We start from the raw sequence: 9,957 nt of genomic DNA, 5'->3' as shown, positions 1-9,957 counted from the left end.
TGAGAACATGCTCTACAGTGTTCAATGCCCCAGTCTCACTTCAGCTTCCACAGGAGACTACAGTGAAATTCAACATGTCAAAAAGACTGAGGGAAAAAAAGGTGTAATTTACTGCTGTGAATTTTTTCGATTATTATTCAGAATTTTTTGGAATGGGAGGTGGGGTAATGTTATGTTTATTTTCTCTCAGGAAACAAAAAATATTACCGTCCTGTAACTTTGTATATGTGAAGCAGAAACTGTGACCTATCATATAATTTTTTTAGATTTTTATTATTGGGAGTCAGAGCTTATTAACCCCACAATGTTCTCCTTGTCTCCACTCCCCACAGGCTAAGCCAACCCTGGGAATTATTTCTGGAGCTGCCCCATTACCATTAAAAATTGTACAGTATTTATCGAGATTATTTATGACTTCAAGGTAATGTTGCATTTTACCCCCTGAAAATACATTTTACTCTCTGTGTTAGAGGGTAAGTTACTCCCAAACCCAAAACCTTATCTGGAGCACTGTGTGTGTGTGTAATATATATATATATATTTTGCTAGGTCAACAACGTTTTTTAAATGTGTTCTTAATGTAATTTTTGGATTCCTCATGCAATTTAGGACACCTAACAAATCTGTAGCTCAAACAGTAAAAAGATCAATTAAAGGTTGGTGGGTCCAAAATTAACTAAATTTTGATCCCTTGATATTTGGCTGAAAATGTATTTTTTTTTTTGCCATGAACAACCCTGAGCATTGAGTTTGGTGTAAATCGGAGCTGGTAGGGTGTTCAATCCAATATTTTTGAGGTGATTTGTCATGGAATAACCCAACCACTTTCATCAACATAGGGTTAATGAATGGCTAAGGTCATTTAAAAAGTGAGAAATAAAAAATACATTTCAGAGGAGGAGGGGAAAAAAAGCACAATTTAATATATGAAAAAAAAAACTGGAAACCTTAGTTGCAGGAAGGGGCAGTATTGTTCAGAGTAGTTTTATACCGTAAATCATTGCATTAAAATTTCTAACTTTACTTACCAGTCTACAAAAAACTCCAGACACCCTTCAAAGGGTTTCTCCAGCTTGGGTCTTCCCATTTCTGCTTTCACACCTACTAGAATGTCAGTGAGTCCCTGTGAAAAAGCCAATGGGGGAGGGCTTACTTTAATTATTATTATTAGTACATTTTTATTTTAAAATCTTAAACAGATTTGACAAAGTTAACCCCAGTTAATACTTTGAACTCAGCACAAAAACCAGGACCAGAAGGCAGACTTCATGAATACCTGCCTAATCACTTATTGTGCTGTAGGTTGTGTTGTTCAATTGCAGTTAGTAAATCTTATACAACACAGGATTAGGTACCAGGAAACATTAAAAATCACCCTGTTGTTTTTAATGGCAGTGCTGTGGCATGTTACAATGTAGTCATAGAATTCCTGACTCAATAAAGAATGATACTTCCATTATTAACAAGGAACACACCACAGCACAGGATGTGACAAACACACCTTTAAGAAGTATATCTAGGCAAGCGGTTTCAACATAAACAGCTAAGACAAACGGGTCTGTTAATAAGGTCTGCTTCCTTCACTGTTATTTATTCAATTATAATACATTGGCATATTGTTTAGGAGCTGCCCCTCAATAAATACCCACGGAGAAATTAGCAGCCCAACGTGATTTAACCTCTCACATACAAAGCCAATCATTCAGTTTGGATCAGAGCAAAGTCTGAATAAGAAACAGGCGAATAAGAAGCCAACTTCAGCCTCGTGCTTCCTGGTAGGATTCACAGAAGGACTGAAAAACATATACAACAAATACAATGCAAAACAAGACTGTAGCCTCCTGAAAAAAAAAAAAAAAAAACTTACAAGTTTTACTCTGGCTGACCCACTTGTGTTTGACACCACATCAGTTTCAATCTCCATATGTCGGTAATCGTCGCATCCACGTCCATCTACTCGCAAGTCATCCTAAACAAATGCACAAGTGACATAACATTCATAATATACAGCACTTTAAAAAAATAAACGTATATAGCAACATGGGCTACATAAAGAAATCCATCCAGCTATCAACATAATTATAATTTAGGATTAAATTACACTTTGCAGTCACTGAAAGTGCATCAGCGTTGTCTGACTCGCATGAGTGGATAATTTTCACCTTTCTACGTTTTTCAATCTGCTTTTAACACTGCTGATAATAATTCAGTTCCTCCCATCCACTGACTGACGCACCCAACTCGCGAACACGTTTAAAACCTTTACCTGCACACCGTGCATGATGTACACTTTCTCTGCTTCGCTCATTTGCACAGCAGCCATCTTTCAAACACAGTGCACATGCCGTCTGCTACCTCATCAAAAATCGACAGAACACATTGGCGATTGCGCAACGTTTTGAACCCAAATTAATACACCTTGCAAAATACATATGACATACTATAATGCGAATTACTCGATTTTCAGTTCATGTAACACTCTGTTTTAATTGGTATATATATATATATATATATATATATATATATATATATATATATATTGAGAGAGAGAGAGAGAGAATTATATGGCCTTTTTTTTTCATTTTCTTGAGAAATGAAAATTGCCCTTATTTTGTGCCGTATAACATCACTGTATCTGCAAGTTATATTAAATGTATGTATTGGTTATGTTAGAATTACATGACCACCGACACACCGCCCGCGCAAATACTCAGCAAATATAAATTGCTAAATGTGTTTCAATAAGAAAACAAAAAGTTTCCGTTGACTCTGGTTGTGTGGCAACATGCCGCCAGAGGCAGGAAGTCTTGCCTCTTTCTTCAGACTTCCTGGTGTGTTTGTTTTATGGCCAGAGCCAATGTGCAAAAGGGCAGATCACATACACAGCAGTAACAGCCCCTTCTGGATCGAGAGAACGTGATACTATAGTCTCTGTGTAAAGAAGAAAGTAGAGACGTACACATCTGTATTAAAACCGCAGATATTGATCTTTGAAAAGGACGCTTACCACCAGAAAAGGGTGGTGGTTGAGAAAGTGGGTGTGTGTGTGTCGTTGAAATTGTAGTACAAACAGCAGTGCAGCTGGGGGTTGTGACAACAAAACACATTGCTGGGGCAGCTCTTTGCAGAACAGCGTCATCCACACACAGTAAAACAGGTACGTACTGATTGTTAGCTTCAAACACATTTCTTCTGATAGTATTTATGTGTCTCAGCTCTCATCGCATTGACGAGGTTCTTTTTCGTTCAAGGTTTTTGTTTTGTTGTGTTATTCAATAAGGATCTGCGCTGAAATTTCATTTTGAGTTATACTGCATTATCCAGGTTCGCTGCGTTTGCATGATGTTAAGTACACCGTTGAATTATACAGCACGGTAATGCAGTAGCACACAATGTGTGTGTGTGTGTGTGTGTGTGTGTGTGTGTGTGTGTGTGTGTTTATATATATATATATATATATATATATATATATATATATATATATATAATATAAGCATTTTCTTGCCGTTTTTTATATATGTTTAGAATTTGATACATCTCTACAGTAATCCACATGCATTAGTACTACCACAAATTCAGTTTGCAGTATCCATTCATACAATACTGAGGCCTAATGCCTGCATGGCTTGACTTGTGTAACAATGTATCCCTGTGTGTAGTCGCAAGCAGCAGAGCCAGCAAACCCACCTGAATGTTTCTTGTGAATGGCCTTTGATGCACCTGGCTGTTTGAGAATAAGCACAGTTGCCTACAATACCCGCCTAAGTTGGCATACCTGTGCACTTTCTCTTATACTTTCTCAAGGAACACTCCCCATTCCTTAAAATATATAAAATGAGGCAGGCCTAATTGTAACAAATAATACCTTTTATTGCTATTTTTTTAAATGAATTGTATTATATGATACAATAACGAGATATTCATTATCATTAATTTGACCTTGTGAATCATTTGCAGGGCTGGCTTATCTGTCATCCCCTATATTGCCACAGTGCAGTTCGATACATTGATCTGCAGGAAAATAGTTCATGTGGGTTAACCTGCATTACAACACCACAGCTCAGTGTGTGCTGTTGTGACTACCTGTCACTGATCTAAACAAGGACGAATACTGTTCTTTTGGAGAACTTTCTCATCTGAATACTACACTCCAAACCCTACCATTAAAACTTTATTTTATACATCTAGGAAAAGACCCAAACTTCAGGACACATCTGTATATGAATTATAGAGCCATTGTCAAGTTTTCTACTGGGAGTTAATTGTAGGAGAGCACAATTTCTTTCTCCACATTGGAGACCCATCATAGCTGCACAAAATGCTAAAGATTCTGTTTTTTACTTTCATGTAACATTCTAGAACAAACTAACTGCCTTGGCTGTCATCATAGAACACCTGTTTATCCCATTATGACATCGAGGATGGTTTACAATTCTTGTGACTGTCATTCAGAGAGATTGTAGTCTAGTTGTGTGATTATCTGGCAAGGCAAGGGAGATTATTATTATTTTTTTTAATCTAGTGTCGCACCACCGTCTCTTAGAAGTCGCCAGACTTTGGTGTCCCGATATGGAGGATTGTAGGGTCTTCTGCTTCATGTCGCCAGTGGCTCACCGGTTAAAGTCACTACCCTGCAGTGAGTCAATGCAATGAGAGTTTGCTGCATGAATCCTGTTTGTGGTGAGTTGGCGACCTTGCCAGGGGGTCCTCAGGGAGCACTGCAGTGGCCGGGGATGGTTCAGGCTTTAGAGGATTAGCCAGACTAGGCCTCACCTCGATGGTTCGGTAGCTTAGTAACATACCTTGTGTAGGCTCAAAGACTGAAACGAGGTGTACGGTTTGACAGTGGCAACAGAGGTCCTCCTAATCGCTAGGGTGCAACGGTCAGACAACATTAAAAATTGGGTATGAAAGTTGTGGTAAAAATAACTGGACACTATGTAAGCAATAAGACCCAACAGGGTGGGCGGTATTGAGCGATAACGGACCGCCCAAGGGCGTAATGAGGCCCGACGCCGCAGGCCGGCAATCCTGGAGGGTCTTTTTGCGCTTAGAAAATTGACAACTGTTACAGAAAAAAAGACAGAAATAAGTTTTGTGGTTTAAAACTTGAACATTAGGTTGCTCAAGGATGCCTGTGCAGGTGAAAAGGCACTTATGCTAGTACTTTTTATTTCCTGGTCATCTATTGAAAGTTAATGTACCCCCCTGGCAAATATATTTGCCAATAAGATGCCAGGAAATAAAAAAAAAAACAATTAAAAAAAATTAATAAAACCATGCGCTGCAGACAGTTTTAGAATCTTTCACAATAATAAAAGCATAGCTTCTTGATTGTTTTGAGGTTTAATTTAGAAAACACATTTGATCAGAAATCTACCACTGTATTGGAAAGCTTTCTTTTGAACTTCTGAACAACCCCAACTAAATTAGTTTAACTGATACAAAATCTTCAGCTATCATTCAGTGTGGCGCTCTGTATCTTGCAAAAAAAAAAAAAGAAGAAATCTTGTCCAATGGTGCTGATGCTTGCATTTTCCATTTCCAGGTGCTGGAAGCTGCTGTGCATGATGCATGAACAAGGGCATTCCATGCACTCTTGTTGTCTATATTAACGGTGGTATTGTTGAGACTGAAGACGCTGAGAAGGACATTAAGTTTTAGATTTACATTAGAATGGATTATTTAGTGTGTTTAGATATTGTTATTGGGAATTGTATTACAGCATTCGGAGGAGCATTTTAAGTGGGGTTCGGGTTGGGGGGGGGGGGGGGGTTGGCATGGCATCTTGGCACAGGAAAGATAAATGTAAGCAGTTGTGACCATATGACATTACAAATTGATTGAGGCTCATAAAGCACACCCAGAATGTGAACTGGGAGTCCAATTTTGCAGAGATCCAACTATAACTATAAACTAGGTCAGCCTGTTATTTAATCACTGTTATTATTTGTTTATTTAGCAGATTATTTGTTTATTTAGCAGATGCCTTTATCCAAGGCGACTTACAGAGACTAGGGTGTGTGAACTATGCATCAGCTGCAGAGTTACTTATAACTACGTCTCACCTGAAAGACGGAGCACAAGAAGGTTAAGTGACTTGCTCAGGGTCACACAATGAGTCAGTGGCTGAGATGGGATTTGAACCGGGGACCTCCTGGTTACAAGCCCTTTTCTTTAACCACTGGACCACACAGCCTCCTACTTTTGGAGGAGATTTCACTTTCTTGCGCCTCACAATAGCTTTAGTGCCACAGGGGAGTGGCCATGTAACCAGTAGGCAGTCAATACTGGTTTCTGGGACAGTTTAAAAAACAAACAAACACAAAAACGAATAGAGTGAGATAGGACCTGTCACAGTCACAGTAATAGTAATAGAAGCTGATTCCATTAACTAAATTAATGCAGCTCCTCTTACCTTTTGAGATTACATTACTGTACTAGGCTTATTATCCATCTGCAGTTTACACAGGAGTCGAGTCTAGTTTGCAAAAGCTCTGTTAAAGTATTTTGTTCTGGCATGACTTTATACCAGCATTTTGTTTGCACTGGAAAATTAACCAATGCTAATTTTTTCACAATTGTTCCCACTGTTCTGGATCCTTAAAGGGACATCCTATCCCATATCCTGTGATTGCATCATTTAGCATGAAATCTATTTGGTTAATTGTCTTGTACTATACGTTACAGCACAGGGACCTGTTTTCTGTATTTCATGTTTTTTGATGTGTAAGTCAAGTAGTGAAATAAAGAGGGAGACTTGTAATGTAACTGGATGTCTTTGTCCAAGTGCAGAGCCTTCAGTATATTTGTTATACTGGACCAGTACTCTTTTGCTGTGGTGTTTAAAACTGAAGTGTCCCTCAATAAGGTTACATTTCATACTACAATATCATTCCTTCGTGTCAGTTTACTACATTCTTCAATAGATTGGCCTTCATCCTTCATCAGAAACCAGGCTGTGTTGGGTTTCGAATTGGCGTGAATATACAGGCTGCTACGACTCACAGAAGAAGCATGCCCAGCAACAGGTTTCAGCAAACTAGAAAGCCGTATTACTGATATCAAGAAAGTGGCCAGCCTAAGCAATCTTAAAATAATGGATTAAGGGACCAAACATATTTCTTCTCATATTTGCACACAGACATACAATGTACAGATTAGTTTTCCAGAAGTCTGGTTAATATGTTCTGTTTTAATTTATCTAGATTGAAATACTGCAAAACGCTTAACGTTTGGGATGCTCTTGTCTACTGTACAGCTATGGCCAAAAGTTTTGCACCCCCTGTAGCATTAACAAATGTTGCTTCATAAAGTCGAATGAAACCTGCTGAATAATGTTATATTAACATATTGAACTGCATACCACCTTGTAGTTTTCCTTACAGGCTGCTTTTATGACCAGCTACATGATGTTTTAAATACCACAAGATTTCAGTCTGTAAATCTGCTGCCATGAACCACAAAAAAAGAAGCTAAAAGTGGTTCATCATATCGTCGCTTTTATAAAATACAAACAGACAAGAGTTGAAGTTTTAATCTGAGAGTTATTTAGTGCTGTTGAGCTGAGGCACGGTCATTAACCACTACGTTCAGTAGTTCTACAGTGCATGATAAAATTAGACTTCTAACTGAAACAGGATTCAAAATTAATGTAACAACGCAATGGGTCTATTCAATGATTATAAATTATAAAAACGTTTTTTTTTAATATATTTTTTTATGTCATTTCTTATTGTATGTAGTAATGCTGGACTAAATATCACCCCAGCTGGGTTAATACACAGTACAGTTAAAGAGCAGCGGTGTGACAGAGTTTCTGGATCATGTGCCGCAATACGGAACATCAGTAGTTTTGTGCAAAATGTCATGATGAGGCAGTGATTTGCATTTGGTAGTGTTTGCAGCAATGCAGAAATGGGAAATTGACATTCACAATTTCCGAACATGAGTTTGTCAGTTTTGTCATTCATCACTACATGTATCAGGATTGTAAAAGCAGACCCTCAAGCCCAAATACACCGCCTCAACTTCACACACAAAAGTAAATGTGACTTACCCTTGCTACTCTTTCAATCCACCACTGTTTACATCAAAAGTTAATTTTGGTTAAGCATTAGAGGTTTTGCTTTAACAACAGGCTACTCATATGAATCCCGCTGATGCTGTATTGTCAGGGATAATATTCAAAATAAGTAAGTGTATTTCCCAGCAGTATGGCTTCAAGAATTACAGCTTCACATTTTTATTAATCCCCAACCTCTTACTGCTGCTGCCTCTGTAATACATATTGTTGCACCATTATGACAGGCAGAAGGCAAAGTAAGACCAGTATAGGGTGAGATTGTGCTCTTGTTGGCCGGTTTACATACATGTGAGATTTAACCATGGACCGGTGTAGGAAACATTTCACTGCAATTCTGATTCAGCACTGTGGCAAAGTGACCCGCCCCTGTGTGCATTTGTGTGTTCTGTGTTGTATGTTGCGTGCGTGTGTTAATGTTGGTGTATAGATTGGTACACGGGATATAAACGGGTCTGTGTTTCACGTGTATTTAAAAGTGTATATTTGTATTTAGGCACGGGATTGCACATCACGCACGTGCATTTAAAATATAATATGTGAACACGGGGTTTCACGTAATGAATTCACGTGCTGGGATTCAAGTGAGTAATTAATTAGTAATTGAATCCCAGCACAACAGTATATATAGATGCACGTTTCTGTCACTCGGGGTTAGGTGTTCAGAGAGTGGAGAACGGGTGAGAGAGAAGGAGTAAATCATTAAGAGCGTAAATATAGTAAGTGTTTTGTTTGTACTCACCGTGTTTGTTCGTCTGTCCTGCACCGTCTGTTTAGTGTTTAGTCCGTTTTGTCTGTCTGTTTATTTTGGCTATAGTGCCGTGTCCTGTTTTGTGCTGTTTACAACCCTTTTATTTGTTAATAAACGCTGAGTGCAGCCATTGCACTCAGCTCATCATCACCACCGTCTCTGTGTTTGAATTCCTTTCTGGTCTGACGCCACCCACTCTGGCCGTCTTTGTGACAAGCACATACAGTAGATTATATTTAGCTGCTGTGGAAAAACACTATACTACTGTGTTTTGAATGTCTTCACTGGAATACTGTAGGAATGGAATACAATAATTTTGGTAACATTTAAAAATACAATACAGTATGTTTAAAAAGTAATATTCGTTCATTGATTTGCTTATTCATTCATGCATTCATGTATGTTTTTTAATTTGTGAATTCACTCCTGGTGAAATTTGAGGGGTGCAGGGTATTTCCAGACACTTTCCCTCGCGGATAATGCATGCGCACCACCTTGGAGTGTGGTGGAGTATTTGAAGCACCTCAGTCCTGACCTGTACACCCCCTGCCATTCGGTCACTGGCCCCTCTCAAGCAGAAAATAATATTGTTCCAGATTGTGTGGTGGCTTTGAGAGAGATGAAAATAATACAAAGACGAATAAGCCTGCTGTGCCATCTAGCCCCCTATAAAATATTAATCTTTGACATTTAGGCAACATGGATCCCTCTGTCATTTCAAATTAGTTTCATGTCTGTTAATATGATTTTTTTTTTTTATGGGACTCACAAGTTGGTATAATGATTGCAAATAATCAAACGTTGTGGCTTGCATTTTAAGTGTATTATTAATAAATTCTGTATTAGGAACGCACTGTACTACCACATAAAAAAACGAACCGCTTTTAACGTGATCATGTGGAAACACGGCTTGAAACAGGCTTTAGATAAGGAGTCTTTCAGTTTTGTGAATTCCGTATTCCCTCGAATTGAAGCCCAAATTTTCCATCCTCAATTTGAGGAAAAAAAATTAAACATCAAATAAAGATGCATTTACAAAGATACAACCTCAATTACGACGTATGGAGGCAGTTCGCAGTCGTCTGCTGTCACACAGAGCAATACAGTTATGCGCTGCTTCTCA

General features: G+C 38.4%; 2 protein-coding genes across 8 annotated transcripts in view; one reads left to right on the top strand and one right to left on the bottom strand.

The window, feature by feature from the left end:
• Positions 1-2,400, bottom strand: part of LOC117399882 (exosome complex component RRP42-like) — a 16,939-nt gene extending 14,539 nt beyond the window's left edge. The window contains exons 1-3 of one of the 3 annotated variants that reach the window (XM_033999316.3): positions 2,267-2,400; positions 1,868-1,969; positions 1,029-1,123 (exon numbers count right to left, since the gene is read on the bottom strand). In XM_033999316.3, the coding sequence (XP_033855207.2) occupies positions 1,029-1,123; positions 1,868-1,969; positions 2,267-2,323 (254 nt within the window). In that variant the 5' untranslated portion in view covers positions 2,324-2,400. The other 2 variants (XM_059022910.1, XM_059022912.1) reach the window with 2 other exon arrangements.
• A 419-nt stretch (positions 2,401-2,819) lies between these two features.
• LOC117400137 (palmitoyltransferase ZDHHC3-like) overlaps positions 2,820-9,957 on the top strand; it is a 39,255-nt gene continuing 32,117 nt past the window's right edge. For 4 of the 5 annotated variants that reach the window (XM_033999592.3, XM_033999591.3, XM_059022907.1 and 1 more), the window contains exon 1: positions 2,820-3,157. The gene's annotated coding sequence lies outside the window, so the exon portion shown is untranslated. The remainder of the gene's footprint in view (positions 3,158-9,957) is intronic. The other variant, XM_033999593.3, reaches the window with a different exon arrangement.

Source organism: Acipenser ruthenus, chromosome 4 (genome assembly GCF_902713425.1).
Source record: "Acipenser ruthenus chromosome 4, fAciRut3.2 maternal haplotype, whole genome shotgun sequence".
NCBI lineage: Eukaryota > Metazoa > Chordata > Actinopteri > Acipenseriformes > Acipenseridae > Acipenser > Acipenser ruthenus.
Note: the sequence above shows the minus strand (reverse complement) of the source record. Positions and strands in the feature narration are given on the sequence as shown.